Genomic DNA, 23,483 nt, shown 5'->3' on the forward strand with positions numbered 1-23,483 from the left:
GTGTTGAGTTGTTCTAAGTACTTCATGTGTTCTAAAAACTGCATGAGCTGGGTGGGTTTCACTACTATAAACTCCGCCACATTTTTATTAATAGTGGAGGAAACTGAGGCACAGTGATGTGAGGTTAGGCCCCACAGCCCCTGGAATGGGATTCATACCCTGGCAGAACATCTCCTGGAGCTGCGCTCTGATTTTGCATGTTGGTTTGGGGCCCTATAGATGGAAAGCAGGTGATAGCTAGTCGGGGTGGGGGGAGGTAAGGGGGTGGAGGGATTGAGCAAAAAAGACAAAGAACTCATGGACATGGACAACAGTGTGGTGATTGTTTGGGAGGGGAACGGTATATAAGGGAACTAAATGGTATTGGAAAAAAAATACAGTAAAGATTAAATTTTAAAAATATCAGATACCTTCCAAATTTGTAAGCACCTAATGCCTCGTGGACCAAAACAAAACCTGACCAAGCACTGCACTTGGCTGTGGGGAGTCGGTTTGGAGCCTCCGTTTTATTGTTGTATTGGAAGGTAGTGGGGCAAGAGTGACAGAGGGGACAACTGGGGACTGAAAGGGAAAATCATCTATGAGGATTGGATCAAAATATGGGTATACATACTCTGACACATGTGCTCAAGGAACACTTTCTTTGTATTATTTCCTTTTGCAGCCAGTCTACATCAGAACCATCTGAGAGGCAACTAATCCTATTTTTACAGATAAGAAAATAGAGTTTCCGAAAATGTAAGTTGCCCAAGGTAGGAGGCGGCAGGACTGGACTTTGGAGCCGGTCTCTAGATTCAGAGTTGACTGTTCTTCCCCAGCCCAGTGGCTCTTTCTTACAACCACATGACGAGTGAGCACTGATTCATTAATGTATCGAGCATCTGCGAGTTGGGTACACTAGGGCAGCCTTGTTGGGAACACAGGAAAAGTCTCATCAAGGAGTGCTGATTGTATGCACACAGAAAATTTTAGTCTGAGTTGAGAAATGGGAAGAGTGATGGCAGGCAAATGAGCGGTACAGGTGAGTGATCAGAGGCACCAGGGCAATCCGTGGAGGCCGCACTTGCCCTGGAATTGGGAAGATGAACAGGCAAGTATCCAAGGAAAATTTGGTGAATCATCTGTTCCTCTTGAGTTCTCAAGATTGCAGGTCTCAAGATAGATTGCTTTAGCAGAGCTTTTGGCCATAGGACCTTACTAGCAGGGACAAGGCAGATGTGGCTTCCCTTTCCATGTTTGGGGAACTTTTAAGAGAGGCACCTGGAGCTGCTACCTCTCTCGTCTGGGCCTTCTGCTTCCCTGGGGACTCTGAAGCAGTTCCCTCTAACTCTTCAGGTCATTGTTTATATACCTGACTGGCCATCTGCATCACCTGCGGAGCTTTAAAAATGCATAGTCCACGACCCTTGTTCAAATGAACTGAATCAGAATCCTTGCGTTTAGGGCTCAGAAATCTATATTTTCAAAAGTGCCTGGATAATTCAGAAATGTGGTCAGATGTGAGCATTCCTGCCACCCTGTTTTGGAACCTCTGATCTTACAACACTTGGAGGAACTTTTATCTTTTGGACAAATGCCATACCTTCCAACCTGATTGGCTCAGCCCACTGTAAAGGACCAAGCCTCTTATCGCTACTGCCATAGCTTTGGATAGCCATGCAGACCTGTGCCCTGACAGCAGAAATTTTGATGATTGGAGTATTACGAGAGGGCTATTAATGAGAAGAGAAGTTCATAGAGAGACCTAGAGAGAGAGTAAGGCTAGAGTAGCCACAGATTAGATGAAACCCAAGGAGGAAGGAAGAATATCAAGTGTGCTTATGCAACAAAAACAATGATGTCTGACTTCTCTTGAGGCATGTCAGACTGTCTTCTTTTATCATCCTCCCCAAACCCCATTGGATGTCAAAAAATGATATAACTTCTTGTTTTACACTGTCTGCTATTATTCCTTCTTCTTAGCAGAAAAGTCCCAGGAATGGAGTTTCCCTTTACTCAGGCACCTCCCTCTGGTCCCAGCTGTCCCACTCTGGACACATGGAAACATGGTAGGACATATTTGAGAATAACTCACATATTTCAGTGCAGGATTTAAAATCAGCCCTGCTACCATTTTGTATTTTCTTCAGGCTTATGCTGGGCATTTTGTGGATATGCCGAAGTGCAAAGATTAGTTTGTATACGTTTTTCTCTATTTGAATTGGAAATAAGTATGTTTTTCATGTTTGTAAAAATATTTTATACAGACAAGCTATTCACCATATCTTCATGTATTTTAAAAATTAGGTGTTTTCTTTAACAACAAAACTCTGCTTTATTCAATGATAAATAATAAAATAATGGTGGTAATTATAAAGTAATAAAAAAATAATTTAAAAATAGAAGACATGTTCCCCACTGTCAGGATTCTTACTATCAAAAAAGAAGAAAAAGCTAAAGTCAGTGTTTTGTTTTCTTTTTTTCTGTGATGTTTTGATTTATGCTAACTAGTTCTGTGTTTCCTCACTCTCTTCGCATTTTATTTTGTGGATCCCTTAGAAAGCGCTGGGAGGGGCGGGTTTCATCCCGATCACTCTTGTCCTGAGAACCCTCTCCATACCCCCGACAAGACTGCCTCGCCCAGCCCGCCCCACAGGCTCACAGACACTCACATTTCCTTTCTCCAGCATGGTTTCCAGGCCGGACTCTGCCTTGTCAGTAATAAAACTGGTTATATATAAACATCCCTGGTGTATTCATACTACAAATAGAGTGAGATTAACACACGTAATCCCCAAATATGTCTGTTATTGTTTCCAGTCAGTTTCCATCCAGCCTGTCATCAACTGCCCTTAACAGCTGGCTTTCTTACTCTTGGTGTTCTGTAAATGTTCTGTGTTGTTCTTTTCCCCCAAATCTTTTTTTCATTTTTAAGTAAGTTCAAAAGCAAGTTTATTGTCAGTGCCTTATCCCAGATCTTCCCCATTTGCTTCATTCGACTGTAAAGACAAACGAGCGCACTTTGCCTTTACCCTACTTGCTGTCTCAGACCTATTCACGTTAGCCCTGTATAGATGTGCTTTCTTGGTTATTCGTGACTTGGTAGTATTCTGTACTGTCTTTAATCAGCCTATACTGATGGGCATTTTGATAGATATGAACATTTTTTAATTGACTTTATTGGGGGGACATTGGTTAATAAAATTATATGGGTTTCAGGTGTACAATTCTATAATACACTGTACATCATCTGCATATTGTATTTCAGTGAGTTTATTTTAACCATAGGATCTATGTACTGGGTTACACCATGAAAACAAAAAGTAAAAAACAAAAGATTTTGCTGGCAAGGGGGGTGTGTGTGTGTGTGTGTGTGTGTGTGTGTGTGTGTGTGGTGGGGTGGGGTAGGGGGTCGGGCATGGCTGCAGACAGGATTCTGCAGGCCACCGGGAAATACATTGGGATAAGAACACAGGATTTTAGTACAAGGGCCAATATATATATTATATGAAAGTACCAAGATACTTAAAGGAAGTGAGTTTGGCAGTTGTCCTCTAAAAGGGCCTGTGAAGGGGCTGGTATCTGAAGTTGTTGTTGTATATATGGCTCTGTTATTTCTAGAACGGGTTGAAAGTCAACCTGAGATTAAAAGAATGGTGTGAGTAAAGGTATGACGGAAGGAAAGTCAGCAGAGGCGGGGTGAGGTATACCGTCGAGAATCCCAATTACCAAGATGAGGCGTTCCTAATTCAGTGTGTCGTCTTTTAGCTTATAGTAAAATGACTGAAGACATGTTGTAAAAAGTGTATGCTGGCAGGAATACATTCAACGCAGACGTGCCTTTGTGTTTCTCTCTGTGAAGCATTAGCTCCTGTCAAGGTCAGTGCATTGAGGTAGTAGTGAAGGAGGGTGGCAGGAATTACGCCATTAAGATGTAATTAGTCACTGTATTGTAAAGCAATGCCTTTTTGCTTGTTTCTTAACTTCTTGAAATGAGTGGCAGGCGCAGGAATTCATTGGCAGCTGTGGCCTTATCTTTACCAGAGAATTATAATGAGGAAACAGATATCTTATACAATACCTCCACCTTCTGGTACATTGACAGAGTAATGTTTATAAAATGAATTGATATGCGTAGTATTTACATGTTTTGTACACAGCTTACAGAACCTCACTTCAGATAGGTACTTACATTGAGTCATGAGTTGAAGACTTAACCCAATTAGTTGAAGTGTTGAAACAGATTTTCTGTGTTAAGAATCAGAAGGAAAAAATTTCAGTCGATGTCATTGGCAAAAAGTCAAAACTGAGAACATTGTTACAAACACAAGAACCCCAGTCCCTGTATTTCATCTCCTTTGTGTGCGTTTTTGTAAAGATGTTAAAGAAGCAGAAGAGGCCTTTTCCTTTTACACCTTGGAGTTTACAAAATATATCACTTCTCATTGTCTTCATTCTACTTCCAGCTATTCTCAAGACTTGCTTCAACCAACAGTCACTATGTCCGGAAGTGTCCCTGATACCTTGGTGGTATTAGTATTCTTCCCACATGGACTGTTTTTACATCATGCCCACCTAGCATAGGCAGTGGCTGTGCTTGGCTTATTTTGGTATTCCCACTGCCCACTGCCATATAGCAGACACTCAGAAATGTTGGCTGAGTGAATACATTACCAATATATGGGAGAGGCAGAGAATATTCCCCACCTGTGTGCTCTGGTCCTGTAGTTAAAGATATGTGAGACAATGGAATTAATCTGAGAACAAGGACTAAATATTTTTAAATACAGTAATGTTATTCCAGGGGCATAAAATTGTCTGATCAATTCTATCTGCATACTTCTGAGCTCCTTTTGTAGGTTTCTGAACCTCTGACCCGCATAATGATTCAATTTAAGACAGGTAACTTAGAGAGTAACACACTGCCTTATAAGAGTTTTTTATTTAGTGCTCTAACTGCTCAGCTTTTTAGTAAATCGTTAGAACCAGTTAGAAAAATGAGCCTTGAGAAATCACTGAGAGAAGCTTGAGCTGGACTGAGACTTAAGAATGTGGAAAATTACTTCATTTTCCTTAGATAAACTTTCCCAGAGTTGTCCTGATAAACAGATGCTACTCGTTCGTGTTGCAGGGATGTGTGGGAGGAGAACACACCAGCAAGTTTGGGGCCGGTTTTGTGTGGTGTTGAGACTTCGGGGAACTTCAATGAGGTTAACTGAAATTAAAGGAAGTGCTGGGGGTGTTCTCTCTCTCTCTCTCTCTCTCTCTCTCTCTCTCCCCTCCCCCTTTCTCCCTCTCTCTTTCTCCCTCTCTCTCTCTCTTTTAACCAAAGAGTAAGCCACACTTGAAAGTACACTTGCTTGTACTTCTGGATAATGTGAGAGTTGTCTGGTTATCCATGGTAACTTAATTTCCTTGGTGGCCTGAATGATAAATCTTTTCTGTTTTTAAGCCATGTTGCAGAGAACTCATATACCTTTTGCTAATAATGTGATTCAACAGTGATTCTTAGGTTGTTTTGTATGAACCACTTGGCATAATCAGAACGAAGAATCAATGAGGCCAAAGTTCTGTTTTAAGTCCTTGAATGGGCTGTTTACAGAGCGGCTGTGCAGCTGTGCTTGTTGCCCTTGTCTGTGAAATGGGTTGAATGTGGTCTTGTGGCTTAACCATGACAGGAAGGCTAAATTGGAACCCATATTCTCCGACAGGGTGGTGCTTCCGCAGCCTTTCCGGAGCATCACAGATTTCCCGTAGGTGGCGCGTTGCTCTCAAACCCTCTGCTGTGGGTCGCCCACACCAGCACCCTCCTGCGGCTCTGCCCCCTGACCAGCCTGTTTTGCTTAGTTGTCTCCATGGAGGCCCGGGCCTTGGAAGGGTGAATGTAGCCACTGTCTCTAAAATCTGTTGAAATCATACCAGTCATATTTAGTACTTAGTTAATAATGTTAAAAATGAATCATGGTGGTTTTATTGTGGAGGAGAGAAAGAACTTAAATTAGAATTTACTTTAAGTCTTCTTCCAGGAATCAAAAGCAGGCAAAAATATTCAGTTCGGGTGGGCTACATTCTGTCTTGTGGCATGAAGCAAAACTGCTTGCAGCAAAGCAAACCATTATTCGCACTCCCAAGAAGCATCCCTTCGAGATTGGTGGTGAATAGCTGCTAATCCAACATTGGGCTTCCGGTTTGTGTTAGGAAGCTGGACAGAAGCCTCACAGTGGGGCTTCTCACTAAGGGATGGGCTGCATTACTTAAATTCTTTTTTCCAGCCCTAAACTGCCTGCTTAAGTGCAGTGGGTGTCACAGCCCTAATCCAGACAGGAGCTTTCGTGATGTGCTGTGAGCGTGGGGCCATGGCTCCAGGTTCGCCCGCACTGTCCCAGTTTATAGTGGTTGTGCCAGTTCAGGGACACTTTTTTTACTCTCAAAAGTACCCAGGCTTTGATAATGAATTATATGCTCATCCTAATAATTACAAGGGAATAAAGTGATCAAACGCGCCTGATTGCTTGGTATAACTTAATGTCCTCTTAATGGTATTGTCTTTCATATTTATTAAACAAGTTAGTGATACTTTGGTTAAGAGCTCTCTCTACTTCAAGTCCAGCCTTAGTTTCAGTGGTGATGTAGTTTATTTGTGTTAATAGCATTTGGTAAAGTAAATAATTAGCAAGGCTTTTGGTGGTATCAGTAATACCTTCAGGGATGCATTGCATTTCAGTATTGAGCCGTGGTTAAAATCTGAGCTTCTGGATCCACATTGCCTGAGTCCAGTCCCAGCAATAGCCTTTCTGAAGTGCATGACCTTGGGAACAGGATCTCTAGTGTGAGGCAATCTGGGTGCTTCCTCAGGGGTTTGTCGTGGGGATGAAGTGGGTGGATGCAGGTCAGGAGATGAGAATGGTGTTTGGTGCGTAGGGAGTGCCCGATAAACATTAGCTGTTTTTATTTCATTAGAAAACAACCAGTCAGTGTTAAACGAACTAGAAAAGAGTATGCAAGAGACTGGGAAAGCACAGAAAAGTCCAGGACTCAAGCAGTAGTTTTGTCACTTTAAAATCATGGCACTTGGTTTCTTTTCTTCCCTCAGCATGGCACACAGGGAGAGAGAGGCTCCAGTTCTGCCCTACTCACTAATCCTTGCATATCTGTGAGACCTAACAGCCCCGCCCTTGGCCTGAGCTCAGCCTGGTGCAGGGCCAGGCAGGGCAGAGGCTGGCTTGTCCGCCATTTCTGAGGGTTAACTGTCAGGGTTGGGTACAGGTTGGTTAATGGGGGTAAAGGAAAGAGAGGTTCATGAAATGACTTGGATTTCCGGTTCAGGTGCCTGGGTGGATGATGATTCTGTTAACTAAATTCTTTAAAGGTAAGGAGCCTCTTTGGGTGGGGTGGGGAGAGAAACTGATATAGTCCAGGTAACAGCCTGGACTCCCTGGCTTTATAACCTGCAACCATCACTTCAGTTCACTTCCCAGCCATGATCCCTTGGCTGGTGTGCCTCAGTTTTCTCATCTGTAAAATGGGAATAATAGGATCTCTACTTAATAGGATTGTTGTGGGGACTAAAAAGCTTATATATTTGAAGTGCTTGGGACAGTGACTCATAGGCAGTGCATAAAGATTTAATCATCATTGTTATTATCTTTATCTTTTTTACCCCATAATTTTAGAGGTATCGATAAGGTATACATAGGTGCCTTTCGAATGGCATTTGCAGAGAATGTATTAAACTTCAAAGCAGGTATCTGGTGAAGCTTGTATATAGACTTTATAGAAATCACTTCTTTTAACAGTTTTTTGTGATTATGGAGAGGTGGGAATAAAATGTTTTGCCTTATTTATTAATTTTTTATTAACACCATATCCCTCTCCAAATTTATTTAGGTCTTATTATATCCAGAGGCTTCGGTTTCTATATTGTTTGATACCTCGGGCATATTCGTCTCTGCCTCCAGATGGTTCAGGAACTGAGATCAGGGCGCTCTCAGGGCTCAGCCCTGGGATCAGCACTACCCTGGGGGCAGTCTGTCGTATCTGCAGTACCTTTTTCCTCCCAATATTCGGTGGATGCTGGGTGTCTTGGAAAGTGTGAGGCAGAGTCTTGCACAGGGTGGAATTGTCCCATGCGTCTCATAGAAGTAACTCATTAAACTTTCCCATGGTTGAAAAACCTATTTATAAATATGTAAGGCAATGATTTAATTTTATTTTGCATGTAAAACATATTTTTGCCTGGCTTAATGTACACCGATCAGACTTTTCCATGAATATAGTTATTGTCTCAATACTATTTTATTTGGAATTTTCTCAAGAACTACTTACCATTTTAGAAAGCCACATCACCAGTGGTAAGGATATAAGTGGCATTCACATGATTACATATAGATGGAAACATCTGACTACTTCCTGTTGAGTCAGCAAATGATATTTTCTCATATAATAGTACCTAAGACTTTGATATTAAATTACATATTCTTTTATTATCAATTTCTCCCTCTTCATGTTACGATTATCATTGTACACACACATGCGCGCGTGCGTGCACACACACACACAGGCAGGCAGTCCTTGATTTTATAGTTCACCATATGCACAGCACATGTGCATCACAGTCAGTGACCAGTCACGGTACTTCTTTCACAGCCAGTGGGTGATTGGTCACTGCACATCTGTCATTCATTTTGTGCAAAGGCAGCAGAGAGTGTAGTTGTGTTGCCCGTATGTTTGCTGTGATGAACAGCATGACATTCTACAAAAATGGATGATCGGAAGAGGGAGCTGATCAGCAAAGATGAAAGTGCAGCAAAGGAATGAAAAGTGATGACTCTGAAAGTGAAATTCATACTCAAAGTAAAGAGAGTTATAGAAGAAATACCTCACTGGGAATGTAGGGAAAGTGATGCTGGCAAGAAATCTCACATTAAAGGAATTTCTGGAGATAAAAGGACAAACTGTTGGAAGCCGATTCAAACATAGAAAAGAGTGTGACAATTCTACAAGGCATAGAAAAGGATGTTCACTCTGTATCCCAAGTGCTATACAGCAGGCAAGCACTCTTCGCACTACTCTTAATAAGTTTTCTTTTTTACAGAGAAAGAAAACACTTTAATTCTCAACGTTTCCAATGCTATATATTTACTATTTTATTGTTTATTACCAATAATAAGAAAATTTTTAAGTTTTTCACAAAACTTTAACGTTATGAACAATAATGTTTCCTCTTGATTTTTAAGATTGCTTTGCACACTCAGCTTTGTAGTTGTTTTTATGGTTCATGTGTATGTGTGCACATGAGTTCATATATATACGTGGGTTTATCTATGGCTTTTATATCAGCATACTAAAAATATGTTGACTATCTCAAAAAGGGTGCATTGGATTTGACTGTGTTGTGAAGCACTGATATAGATGATTCCAAGTTTAAATAGTATGTTTTGCCTGAGTCTCATTTTCTCATATATTTATTCATTTTTTCATTGTGGTAATATAATATGGTTAGGATTTTTTAAAACCTTGTACAATTTATTGGCTAGATGGCTTCAATGTTATTGAAGGTATTTTGATTTAGGCTAGTAGTAACAATATTAAGCACAGGAAATTATTTTTAAGACTATTTAAAATAGTTACTAGGTTAAGGAATTGAGCGACATTTGTTGTACTAAATCTGTCAGCCCTAGTTATACAACACACATGCTGTGTGTTGGTCTGCATGTGTGTATGTGTAAATGTGTTAGAGCTGGGAAGTTTTGTTTATAACATTTAAATCTAGATTTAGACTTGGAGGGTCTGAAAAATCTGGGTGACTAGTCTAGACCCTGTTCCTCAGCTAAGCTGATTTAATCAGACACATGGCTCATTTCCAGGAGTTCCTGCGGAGACTGCCCAGACTGCAGCCAAATGATTATGGTCTAGTGTTATTCAAAGAGAAATTGGCCACTTTACTTTTATTAAGAATGTTTTCCTTTGAAATTGTTAGAAGTAAAGGAATTTCCAATTTATTTCCATAATCTGGGTTTCCAAATGAGGAGAAAAAAAGGATATGTGGTCTTAAAGCCACAGTGTGCCATTTTTTATCATTTCAGACAATTTCTTATCATTGTGGTTTATTAAAAAAAAAACCTTAAGAATATTTAAAACAAAAGTTGACACTTAAATCCCATCAGTTTCTTGGTAAGTAAAACTTTCAACACAGTCTTATTTCCCCTTCAACACTAATAAATGATTTTTGTGTACTTTTTAATCTGTAGGTAAATTATATTTAATTTATATTTTTATGTATGAAAATTAGGAAAGGGCAGTCAGTATTTGTAGCATTTTCCCCATGAAGTCCATTGTGTATTAGAGCCTTTGTATTTTTTTTTTTACATCTGTAAGATAACTTTCTATAGGTCTTAATTATTCTAGGCAGCTCCCGCGCGAGTGTGTGCGAGTGTGTGTGTACACACACGCACACATTAGCGCTAAAGATGGCTGAAGGAAGACAAGGGTAGGGCTATGCCAGTTACTAGTCTTTTTCTTCAGCTGTTTCATGAATTTACCACTAGGTGGTGGTAGAGGGCTAGGTGGTTATGCCTAATTTTGAATCTAGGAACGCTTGCATTCTGTTGAAATTTGAAAATGTTTGATCTTAAGAAATGCTTATTTTTAGAATTCGCTTTTGGATATCCAAAGATTAGTTTAAATATACTGAGCACTGGGTGTGTGTGCGTGCGTGCGTGTGTGTGTGTGTGTGTGTGTGTGTGTGTGTTTAACATGGTACATGCTTATTAATAAATACTAAATTTTTTTTAGCTGTCTTCTTGTGTTTAATCTGAGGAAAATCTCTATAAGATTTAAGGGATCCCAAAGCATTATTTGTTCTTGTTTTCTTAATTTTTTTCCTTAATATGTCACATTTTTTAATTTTTTTCCTACTACATCACATGTCCCCCATAGTTATCATAAATTTCTTTGTTTAGGCTGTACTGTGTTTTACGCGTGTGTGCACACACACACACACACACACACACAATTTTGCCTTAGCTATTTAATATAAATTAATGAGTTTTCCTTGTTACCACTCCCTTAAAACTTCAATTGAAAGGAATGATACTGGTGTACTGTTTGGAAATGAGAATAAAATGGTATGAATAGTATAATGAATAAAGAGCATTTGTAAGACATACATTGAAACATTTTCTACACGTCAGTTTTTTGAAAGTTTTAGAAAAAATGGAATAATATCTTTTTTGAAATTATCTGAACATATATTTCATGTTTCTCATGTGCATGAAGGAAGAATAACTATGTTATTTATTACTGCCCATGAGGATCCGCAGGCAGTAATTTTGAATATAATTAAAAAATTCCATGTAAGAAATTTTTGATTTCAGATTATTTCTAAATTATCAATTAATTTAAAAATTTCTTCAATATTAGTGTAGTATTTTGCATTAACTTCTGATACTAGTGCAATATTTAATATTATTCCTATTGATGATATTTCACTCATGTAAATCATTTTTGGTTAGCTAGGATAAATAATTTTTGAGATCACAGCGTGGGCATTGATGGGAAACACAAGCAGTATGATTTTGTTTTTTTTAAACAATTTTTTTAAAAATGGGGTAGTATTCTTTTTCCGTAAGTCAATGTTTTAAAATATCCCATTAATACAATAATGTAATTTCAGGGGATAGAACCATCATAACATTAAATGTACCTACTGTAGAGTGATCCAATTTCAGAAACATTAAAATGGATTGAAATATCTTGAAGACCCCTTAGAGTTGAGGCCTACATTAGAAGATTAAATGAAGTCTGGAGGCCTACATTAGAGGATTAAATGAAGGATAGAGAAGTGTTGGGTAAATTCCAGAGTGCTCAATAGAGCCACTTGATGCTATTAAAGATGGTAGAGTCTTCATTTTGGGGTTTTAAGTGACCGTGCATTTATAAGTGCATATTATGTGCATATTTGTATACATACACTCACACAGTGAAGTTGATATTTTTGAGATACTTGACTGAGAGCTGTGATGTAGTGGAAACAAGGTATGGAAGGATAGGACATGTAATCCTGAGGGTATATTTTCCAGCTGCAGTGCTGCTCCTTCACTTTATAGAGGGAAGCTGAGACTCACCCTGGGTATTATGGGGCAGGTGGAGAAAGGAATTAGCCTTTCAGACTTTTTACATTAGTTGGTGTACAACATGGCTATTTTAAGCAAGTTAGTGGCACACAGTTCGGGGAGGGAAGTGGCTATTCAAATAACCAAGTGAGGTGTATATATTCATGTACTGGAGCGCCCCTGGAATTAATGGAATTGAAATCTTGATGGAGAGATGGATATTTCGAAAGAGATCCTCTGATAATTCTTTTAACCCCTTGGCTAACCAACCCCTTCACCAAACCTGACTCACCTACTAGAAAATTAGCAGTCCATGAATTCTGTTCTTGTACCTTCTGAGGGTTGTCATTGTTCAGCTAAGTTATTCTTGTGCCCTCATTTTTGCTCACTTTAGCTCTTTAGAATTTCACAGATAGTTTAAAAGAGTGTATATAAAATATTGTTTTTTCATATACAGGTACGTGTTCTGTCTCTGTCAACCATAATGTCCTCTTTTGTCAGCAAATACGCTTTTACCACCCCCTCCTTTTCATGCTTCCCACAGCTCCTCATCCAGTGTTAGCAACAAATCAGCCACTTAGGCAGCACTTGGACAGCTGAAGCCTTCGGAAAAGAATGAAGACTCGAGGGTTTATTTTAAAGGAGGAGAAAATATTTTGAGACTTAAAAGGTTACTTAAGCCTTTTGGACTTGATTTATTGAACTCTATCCTTCAACCTAAGGTTATCTTTTTCTTTGTTTTTTATTTTATTTTTTAAATCCTCACATGAGCATATGTTTATTGATTTTAGAGAGAGAGGAAGGGGGGTGGGGGGGGAGAGAGAGAGAGAGAGAGAAACAATCAATCTGTTGCCTCCCATGAGTGTCTGAACCAGGGACGGAACCCGCAACCTTTTGGTGCATGGGATGATGCTCCAACAAACCGAGCCACCTAGCCAGCGCTAACTTAAGTTTATTTTTTTAAGCAAATGATATCATTTTGAAAGGTGGAATAAAGCTTAAAGGAAAGATCGTTTTACTAATAATTTTTTAAAATACAAACCATTAAATAGATTTTTAATAAACTATTTATATAAACTTGATTGTTAACCAAGCTTCCATATTCTCCTCTCTACCTTCAGCACATGAGAATTTAAATGCAGAATGGGTATATAATAATGGTAAACACAAGTTCAGAGTGTTTCATCATAATGTTCAGTCAACTATTTCTCAAAAATACATTATTTAAAAAATATAGTCCAGTCTTTTCTCACCTACTCCCATACTACACGTTTTTGTTTCTTTTTTTGTAATATGCACATGACATTGATAAACACAGCAAAGGGATGAGGACCAAAGGTCCTACATATTTGTAGATGGAATGACAGAAGGCCTGGTAATCAGTATTTACTCAGTTATATAAATGAGCTGTATTGAAAACAGCATTGCTTTTCTCTAATCTTAAACTTCCAGGCTAGAGAGAGTTTTCTGTATACTTCTGCTCTCCCAAAAGTGGCTTCAGAGCAGCGGCATTTCCTGGAAGACGGCTGCTATGCACTGACATCGCTGGGATTCTTTCTGCTGCAGCTCCTTCGACTCAGAGCCATGAACACACTACCTCTGGTTTATCTCACTTGTGGGTCTGCCTTAATAGTGTCCGGAGTTTCAAATTATACCCAGATTTCATAGCGTTTTAGTTATTTGTTTATGCATATTTTGACGGGCTGAAGCAAGGGTAATCAAAAGGAACATTTATTTACAGTTTGTACATATTGACTTCAACAAAGAAGAGAGGGCCTTGCGGCCTTTAACTCCTACACATCAGTATAATCATAATATATGCGGACTTCCGATCTTCTGACACTTTGCAGTGATCTGATGCTTTCGCTCCTGGTTCTGATATTTGACTTCTTGAATAGCCTTCTTGAAAATGACCTACACATGAAAAAGTAAATTATCGGATCCAGGCACACATTGCACGCAGACAAGAAAAGTGTCATTTCTTTGCAGTAATACAAGATTTTGTGTGCATATTCATCTAAATGTCTGTCTAAGTCACTAAAAGTAAAAGGAATTCTGCATAAGTGATATGGTAGAAAGCAGGTGAAAAACACAGCCACAACCACCCTAATGCTCTGGTTGTGTTTTCGCTTTCGGCTTGACTGGCTTATGAACTGCCTGCTGGATTTATGGATGTACCGGGATATGGCTATGTAACATCCGATCAGGATCACCAGCACAGCCACAAACAGGCAGCTGTTGACATAAACGACTGCATTATGCCATTTGACTCCCAGGGGACTTTTAAGCTTCATGCAGTCATGAATGTTTTCTTTAGTTGGTTGAACGTTGGTTAGGATGATGTTTGGCAAGGACAAAACAGCCATGATCACCCAAACACAAACAGATAAAACCTTTGTAAAGGTTATGCTGTACATGCGAGAGTCCCCAAATGGCTTTACCACCTTCAGATAGCGATCAATGCTTATCAGCCCAAGAAACACGATGGAAGTATACATGTGTCCATAAAATAAGACGGAAGTGTATCTGCAGAGGATAAACTTGAAGTACCAAGGTCCAAATCCTGCATCATGGACTATTCGGAATGGAAAAGTCAGCGTCATTATGAGGTCAGCAACCACTATGTTTTTGAGATAAAATATGAAGCTGGTTTTATTCCTAATGTGGAAGAAGATCCACACGGCTAGACCATTCAGCAAGATGCTTGCCACGAATATAATGAGGTAAAGCACAGGCAGGACGATGGTGTCAAACTCGTTGTTAACGGTGGTGTTCTTCCCGGGTCCGGCGCTGGCGTTACTTGGAGCGGGATTCCCTGGGCCGTGCAGCTGCTCATCTGTAGGAGAGGCAGGACAGGCCACGTCAGTGCTTCGCATGCTCGCCCCAGGACTCCTGGGCGCCTGGACACGTGCGGTGACTTGGAGAATGTCTTTAGTGATGTAAACAGTTCAGTGCACTGCTAATATTTGAGTGCCTAAAGAATTGGTGGTCTTATCACTAAATCTGCCCCCCAAGCCCCCACCCCATGTAGTGCCTTGAGTAAAATGTGATATAGTTCTCTGTTAACTGTTTGAAAATGAAAATAAAGATAACAATGAAAATTATCCTGAATTTTCATTCAGTGTTTGATATCATTACAAATAGAATCAATAAAATCTGGGGGAGAAAGTTGAAATTTCATAAATAAAATGTCTAGCACATGGTTATTCTTTTAGTGTGGTCTTGGCATGCTCCCTGATACACCTTTTCCTCTCTTTCAGTTTTAAATTGTTTAATCATCAAGAATTGGAAAAAAGTAAAACTAATGGGTCATTCTGAATTTTTTGCTCTTGACTTTCTTACAGTACTTAAGAAGCTTTAGGGAGCATCTTTAGGACTAGAAACAACTGTTTTAATTGTTTATAATAATGTTGCTTATCAACTTTAATTGAAACTTTTTTTAAAAATAGTTATAGGCTGGTACTTATTTTTATTTACAAGATTTTGCTAGATTTTACCTGTCGCACTTAGAATATGAAATTTTTAAACCTTTTACTTTTGGGGGGAAAATTACAGTTTGTTTATGTTGTTAAAGACCTATACTATACCACTTTATTATGTAAGCACTGAAATGGTTTATGAGAATTAGATTTAGGTGACGGCCACGGAAACCACGCTGGGGTGTCCTGATGACGCCGCACTTCCCGTGGACTGCTGCCGCCCAGTAACGGAGCACAGGAAGGATACTCAGACAGGCCAGTTCCTGAGACAGGAGGGGCTTTTCTGACACATGACTTTGGCTGGAGGACTCCTCGTCAGCCTGGTCCAAACCTTCCAGTGCCCTGCAGTCCGAATCGCCCTCCTTCACCCCTTGCTCCCCAGGGCTGACCCGCACACAGCCTGGGGAGCCCCCCCCCCCCCCGCCAACCGGCCATTCCCCAGGAAAACTCAGGGCCATTCAGCCCCACTGTGTCATCTGCTCTTTTTGAAAACCTGAACTAACACAATTTTAAAATGAATGTTTTCAATATAAGTTTACAGGAAAGGCCATTTCTGAGTTTTTACTTGGCACTAATTAATAATGTTTACCAGTTGTGTTTTGGAATGATTTTGTTTTAGAGGTAACAGCATGAATTCGGCCCTCCTTTCCCTCCATTACAGGCACTGTAGTATGTGCGGTGTTGTTGCTTTCCTTCTCTGAAGATGTGAAACAGGGAGGGTCTGATGATTATAATCCCAAAACAGGTTTTTAAATTGCTGCCTGAAATTTAAGTGTAGGCTCTTCCTGAGTATTCTTGTCCTCTTTCTAATTCGTTCTCTTTTATTCCCTGCTACGAGTGTTTTTAAAAACTGGTTTTCCTGGCTTACATATCTTTATACTGGCTCGTAATTTATACCTGAACTAGCCTGTGACAATCCCCATAGTATTAGTAAGTTTTACAAGTTTAAATGCTTGATTCAGCGGCCCTCTGTGTTCTTGTTGCCAGTTTCAAATGCTGCCTTGCACAGATCATTCAAGCCTGTTCTGACATAATGAACTGTTCTGCACCACAGGATCCACATCAGCATTCATGTCATTAAAAGCTTCTTAAGATGTGCAGTTTTACCTGGGATAAGATAGCTGCTGGAATTAATTTCCTCAATTAAACTATTAGCAGTCTCTTTCATTTAACCCAGAATAGAGCCCTAAGTAAGGTGGAGAGAGGAGAAGAAAGTTTTAACCAGGACAAGTGGTCCAGCTGAGAGGCACAGGTGAAAAGGGGTAGCTACATCATCTGAAGTGATGGCTGTGCTTGAAACGATGATTGACAGATGGTTTTCAGAGCCACTGTAAACGCAAGTAAGATGGTACTAAATGTAGCGTACTAGGCACGGGCTACATCAGCCCTTAGTGTTTGCTCACCGGATCCAATGGAGGGAGCCATGCTTACCTGGTTGGTTAGGGATTCTGTGCATGTTCAGTATATCATTATAGCATTTCAAAGTTTTAATTGTATAAACAAGCTCTCTTATTAAATGATAATTTACTGATCAATTATGGTTATTAAATATAGAGTCTTAAATCAGCATGTTAAAAATAATCCTTCTCTGTACTCTGTCCCATAAATTATAACTGTTTAGCAGGAGTGGACTCATTCCACAGTGGTCATTGAACTGTTCTGTGGCTTTGAGAGAGTCTGGTATTCAGTTTGTTGGTGATATTTGCTTCCTTAGTTTATGTATGGGATTAACAATGTGGACAATAGGACTTCTAAATTCCTTGGGGTAGGCCTGGGCTTAGTTATTACTTCATTCACAAATCCCACATATACAATGCAGCTTAAATTATTAAAGTCTGTTGTGGGTCATTTTATGAAATAATTTGCTAATAGAAAAGAGTGGTTCCTAAGTAGCAGGAAGACCCATATATGGGTTGCTCTGGAAAGCTCAAAACTCTAACATAGAGAGTTTTGTCTGATTAATTTTTTTAGAACTAAGTCTGTGTCATAATTCTTTTCTGCCTGCTCTACCACCATCGTTTCTTCTCCCCCGTATGGCCACCCCAGCTTTTCCACGGCTGTGGGCGGGCTCAGAGGCGTTTCTCTGTGCTGTTCCTGCCCAGGAGCAGTGACCGTTAACAGTGGGTGGCTCTCTTCACTCAGGCAGTTTCCTCGTGTTTTGGTTTTCACTGTTGATAGCGAGTGTGGCCAGCTTAGGGAGCACTGTTAATGTCAGGTAGCTTGGTGATTCAATTAAGATAAACTGGATGCTGGTTTTTTTTACAGTGTAAAGGCTATTTTCTCCCATGCTCCTTGTTTATTAGGTTGTGATTTTCCTGTTTTACTTAGTGCAGACCTCGATACAGAATGCTAATTGAGGGTAAATACTTCTTTGTTATTCTCTCCCTGCTCCTTCTTCCCCACCTCTTTTTAAATCAAATCTACAAAGACAAATGACACAGGCACTCTAGTTCCATAGTAAATTACCATTTTGTGCCAGTGTGTGTATGGGAGTAGCGGTGCGGTGTGCGCTGGGTGCGGGCTGCGGCCGTGTGTGAGGGGGGCTGTGTGTACCGTGTGCTGGAGGACGGCCTGGGATTTGTAGCCAGAAGGCGTTAATTGCGCGTGGCTCCCATACCAGTTCAAAGGAAAGGTATTTTCATCATTGCAGAAGGTTTTGTTTGACAATACAGGCTTAGTTACTTCAAGACTTTGTAAAATGGAATAAAGATTAATTTTGCTGGACCTTCTGAAAGTTAAATGCTCTGCAGACATTTCGTGCACAGTATCTAGTACTTAGTATGTGTTCACTCTCTTAAGGCACTAATTACAGGTTGTCTCATGAGTACCAGCCGCATTGTGAATGACAGAAAGAGTGGTGAAGAATCTTGGTCCATTTGCTTTTGGGGAAGCTACATTATTGCTCACTGGGGTGTGTCACTCCTGGCTCAGAATGTGAATGTATCAACAATATGTCTCTGCTCTACCTGCCAGGTGGGAGTCAAATACTGAAGTTATGCAATCATGCAAATTATAGGTTGTCACTGCCATGGCACAACTGCCCTTGTACGGTCACTGTCTAAGGAGCTACCAGTAGAGTAGGTAGATGTTGCCTTTGGCCTCCTGGGGAACCTCAGTGAACCTTGGTTCAGACTTAATACCTCTGCAAAGTAATATATACTGTAGGTATAAAGGTCTTCTGCAAGCGTTATTAATTTAATCTTTGTCCTTTTAGAGATGGTCTCTAGAGGAAACAAAGCCTAAAATGAAGTGAGAGCATGTTAAGTTGACCTTGGTGCTGCCATCCTGCCCGTTTGCTGTTTTATACATAGTGAAATCAAGCCTAAATGCTGGTTTATTTTGTCCGTTGGTTCAGTGTTGGATAAAAGCCCCAAATTGCCACATCGTATAAACAGCAGTTATGGATCAAGTACAGTGTTCTTTGCATTTTCCCCCATGGCTTACCTGGTAATTTTGCAAGTGTTAGGTTGAGCCCCATTCTTTAGTACTGATGGATTGTCAGCAATGATACCTGTCAGGAAACATTCAGGGATGGCTGAGGCAAGGGTTCAGCATTGGTTATTCCAAGTTTAATTTCTGGGGGAAAAAGAAAACAGAAAAGTTGTAAAGGAGTTAAAATACACAGTATTTTCATCCTTCCAGTTAAATATATACATATGCATGTCACTACAATTCAGAAAAATGTATACTCTTTGGACATGAACACATTTGCCACACAAGAGTTGTCTATTTTTGTGTCTTCTTTCAGCTGGCCTTGAAGCATGGACCATTTCCGTGTATGCTCTCCATCTGAACGCCACTGTGTGGCCATGGGAAAGTCACTTAACATCTCTGTGACTCAGCGTCCTCATCTCTTAAGTGACACTGTTAATAATCACACTGTAGGACTCTACTAAGGGTTATGCGAGATAATCAGAACCTGGGCCCAGGAATGCACTCAGGATGTGTTAGATTATGTCTTCCCATTCTTCCCTCTTCTTCTTGCTCCCCCTGCCTGATTTCTCCTGACCTGAGCTCATATAATTAAGTGCATACGTGATGGGACTTTGTGCAATTGTGGATTGTTAAAATACTTGGACAATCTTAACACAATGTGTGCAGGTGTGTTTTATAAACCCAGATGCATTCAACATTCTAACCTCTGGCGTTCTAGTTCTGGCTTTACATTAATCAGCTGTGTGACCTCCGCCAAGTTACCTGACTTTTCTGGAATTGGCCTTCCTGGAATCTGCAGGGCTTTAGAAAATTCCTGTCAGGATTCAAATTTATGTGAGCTCCTATGTTTTCCTCAAGCATAGATTCCCATTAAGAATTTAATATCACTTGAGTGTTTGTCTTGTAAGTCGTTGTATTTCTTCATGATAACTATATTCCATCCAAATTCGAAGTCTGAGTTTGGGCAAATAGCATTTGAATGACTGCTGTGTGATTTTGGCTCCATACCTTAACTTTTCCAAGCTTTGAACTCCTCACAACATTTTTACAAAGGTTAACTGAGGTCATATGTGCATGTGATGCTGAATACTGTAAAACGTTATTTCCCTCCCTCCTTCAGCAACCAAGCCTATTCCCTGTTTTCTGGGTTCCCTCAGATATTGATCCAAGAGGGAAGAAATCCTGGAAACTGTTTTGGAAAAGTGTACTGCTAAAGGCAGATGTGCTTATGGTAAGGTTTATTGTAAGTGAAGTTACACAGTTCCTCATGAAATGAAACCATGTGAGACTTCCATGCTCCACTCACTGATGTGGCTCATAAACCACAAAGGGACCCCGAGTAACCTCATCCCCTACAAGTACAAAGCAATCTGGCTGGTGTAAGCAGTTAACATTTGCTGAGTCAGCAGGGAAAGCCCATTTTGGATGCAAATGTATATTACAGAATTGGGCAACGTGGGGAGGCATTCATTCATTCATTCATTCATTCTGTTACTTTGTCTTTCTCTTCTGTTCCCTGGTATCACACAAAATTTAGGTACTAGATTTGAAAGTTGGCAGTAAATAGAAAAAAAATGTTTCCAAATTTTTAATGACCCTCATCACCACCACCTCAAATTATACTTTGAGAGTTGAGGTATCCTATCTGTGTCTCACCTTAAATTGCTACAGTATGTGATATATAATGGGTACTCAAAGGGTGTTTTTGTTTTGTTCTTAATTTGGTTAACAGAGCACAGATAACGATTAGGGCTCTTAGATTCCCTCTGTTTTAGGTGCCAGTGTTCCCAGTATTTTTAAAAAATAAGTCAAGGAAGTAAAACCCTATTTTCTTTTTATTTATTAAATCCTACTTGGAGATTGATTGAGGTAGTTAATTTTCTAAACTTCCTCATAATGATCCTTGGATTTTAGATGAGTTTGGGTGCTATGGCTATTGACATGATCTTTGGGTTTCAGTAATTTTTTTTTTTTCTTGAGTCTAGCTTCTCATGGAACAATTTCAAGGTGTTTACTGACAAACACAGCTTCAAATTGATGTTTCTCTGTTCCCAAGTGATGTGCTTTTGCTCCTCTTGGCTTCACCTACACCTTACTTGATAGCAAGGATGCTGGTACAGCTGCCGCCTGCTAGAAGGAGGCAGTGTCGAGCAGCAGAGCCACGAGCAGCAGTGAGAGAACACAGTTCCTCATGAAATGAAACCATGTGAGACTTCCATGCTCCACTCACTGATGTGGCTCATAAACCACAAAGGGACCCCGAGTAACCTCATCCCCTACAAGTACAAATGTTCACCATTGAAGAGCACATGGAGAAGAGACGGGAGCAAGTATCTGCATACCCCACTTCTGATAAAGAATTTATATTCAGGATATGTATACAAAGAACTTCCACAACTTTCTAGTAAGAAAACAACACAATTTAAAAAATGGTCTTAAAGCATATGAAAAGATTGTCTACCTCATTGATTATTAGGGAAATTAAAATAAAAACCACAAAGAGATACTATTTTACACCTACTAGAAAGGCTATGAACTAGACAATAACAAGTGTTGCCAAGCATGTGGAGAAACAGGAAGCTCATACATTGCTGTTGGGAATTTAAAATGATATGGCCACTTGAAAAACAGCTTGGTAGTTTCTTAAAAAGTTAAATCTGAATTTGTCATGTGACAAAGCAGTTTCACTCATCGGCGCCTACCCTAGAGAAATGAAAACACGTGCCAAGGAGAAAAGTCACGTACAAATGTTTATAGTAGCATTATTTGTAATAGCTAAAAGTGGAATTAGCTCAGATGTCAGCTGATGAATGGATAAACAAAATGCATTATAGTCATGCAATAGAATACTGTTCAGCAATAAAAAAGAATGAAATACAGCTAAAATATGCATGAATCTCAAAAATGTTTTGTAAGGGACAGACACCAATACAAAAGATCACATGCTGTTTAGAGAAGATGTCCAGAAAAGACAAATCTATAGAGGTAGAAAGTAGATTAGTGTTCGCCTGAGCTGGAAGTGGTAGTGGAGGTTACTGTAGGATATGAAAGATTTTATTGGGGTGATAGAAGCTGGATTATGTGATGATGATTTCATAACTCTATAAATTTACAAAAATCATTTGAATCGTATACTAAAGTAGATGAATATTAGGGTATGTAAATTATAATTTAGTAAAGTTAAAAAGGACAAAAGGTACACAGAAAAGGAAAAGAAACAGGCTGGCAATTCCCTGCGTTACAATGGGTGAGTTCTCAGGACTAAGGGAAAAGCACATTATAGGAACATTTCCCTGTCCTCTGCTGAAGGGCATGAAATGCCAAGGGTTCCACCTCTTTAGGGGAGGGGCGCTGCATAATGATGTGCATGACTCATTTATGAGTTTTTTTTCTCAAGAAGTGGGTCCAAAATCCAGAGATCCTGGATGTGGGTGACAATTTGTACTTTTGGGGAGCGTCCATGTTTCCATTTTCTTTATTATTGAAATTATGTGGGAAAAGTTGGGATTTAATCAGTTAAGACATGATATTTGGATTTCCTAGAATTAAATTTGATAGCCAGGTTTGGGAAATGAAATGTTTTCTTTTCCTCTACTAGCTTCTGAGGATTTCTTCTTGCCTTCTCCTTCTCTTTTACTAACTTCTTTAAATGAAATTTTTCCCCAAATTTAGTCCACAGCTTCTTATTTTTTTATTTTACTTTTTTTCAAGAGTGCCCATGTCTACATGAAGAGTGTGAATGCTTAGTCGTCACCTGTTTTCCATGATCTTTCTCTTCCTTTCCCCAAACTTCAGTCCATTGTGTACATTGGCATATGCTTTAAGTCTGTGTGCCTCAAAATCGACATTTTAAACTTGAATGATTTTCCCATTCTTCAAAAGGAACCACTTTTTTCCTCCCTGATTATGACTCTTTTCTTCATCTCTTGGCTGAAAGACTTTCAAACTTCAGTATGTCCTCTAGGTTAGGTTTCTCTTTCTTGTTCCCCATCTAGTGAGTCACTTATCTAGTCTTTCTGTTTCTTCTATTCCAATACCTTTTCTTTGCTCTGCCCTTGCCTTGCTACTCCCACAGTCACCTTCAGATTGGGCCCCCCCCACCCCCCCGGCCCCAGTCTCATGTCAGGGCCGCTCTACTGACCTCCTCTGTTATCTTTCTGCTTCGTCCTTCATTGCTTTCAAATCTCTCCTGCTTCCCGTTGCGAGATTCTTCTTTCTAAATAACCCGTGTAGTCCTGCCTTTCTTTTGCTCTCTAGCCCTGGCTATTATGTGGCAGGGAAATTCCTAAGTTTCAATTACTAATCAAATATAAAGAGTTATTTTTGTACCGTTGAAGACCATGGAGTATGGAAGCTGAAAGATGTTGGGTTCTGATTATTAAAAGTTGGCAATAAACTTTGGAGAAATCTCCTTGGTCCATAATTAATATTTTGAATTAAGGGGGCAATAATACCTACTCTATAGAATCATTATGAG

General features: G+C 39.8%; 2 protein-coding genes across 2 annotated transcripts in view; one reads left to right on the forward strand and one right to left on the reverse strand.

Annotated features, from left to right (window-relative positions):
* MED12L (mediator complex subunit 12L) overlaps nucleotides 1-23,483 on the forward strand; it is a 312,438-nt gene that overhangs the window by 162,507 nt on the left and 126,448 nt on the right. The gene's annotated exons all lie outside the window — the stretch shown is intronic.
* Nucleotides 13,886-19,049, reverse strand: GPR87 (G protein-coupled receptor 87). Its single transcript, XM_054585211.1, has 2 exons — nucleotides 19,016-19,049; nucleotides 13,886-14,928 (listed from the first exon to the last, which is right to left on the reverse strand). The coding sequence occupies exons 1-2, from the start codon at nucleotides 19,047-19,049 to the stop codon at nucleotides 13,886-13,888; spliced, it is 1,077 nt and encodes a 358-aa protein (XP_054441186.1).

Source organism: Pteronotus mesoamericanus, unplaced genomic scaffold (assembly GCF_021234165.1).
Source record: "Pteronotus mesoamericanus isolate MK-2021 breed Mesoamerican mustached bat unplaced genomic scaffold, CSHL_Meso_final contig_82, whole genome shotgun sequence".
Classification (NCBI taxonomy): Eukaryota; Metazoa; Chordata; class Mammalia; order Chiroptera; family Mormoopidae; genus Pteronotus; species Pteronotus mesoamericanus.

What these genes read in the sequence shown, in the direction of transcription:
- GPR87 (XM_054585211.1), bottom strand. Translation starts at nt 19,049, where the DNA reads ATGGGGCTCAACCTAACACTTGCAAAATTACCAG. An exon ending in AACACTTGCAAAATTACCAG is followed by an intron (nt 14,929 to 19,015) that starts GTAAGCCATGGG and finishes CCTCTCCTACAG; the next exon opens with ATGAGCAGCTGCACGGCCCA.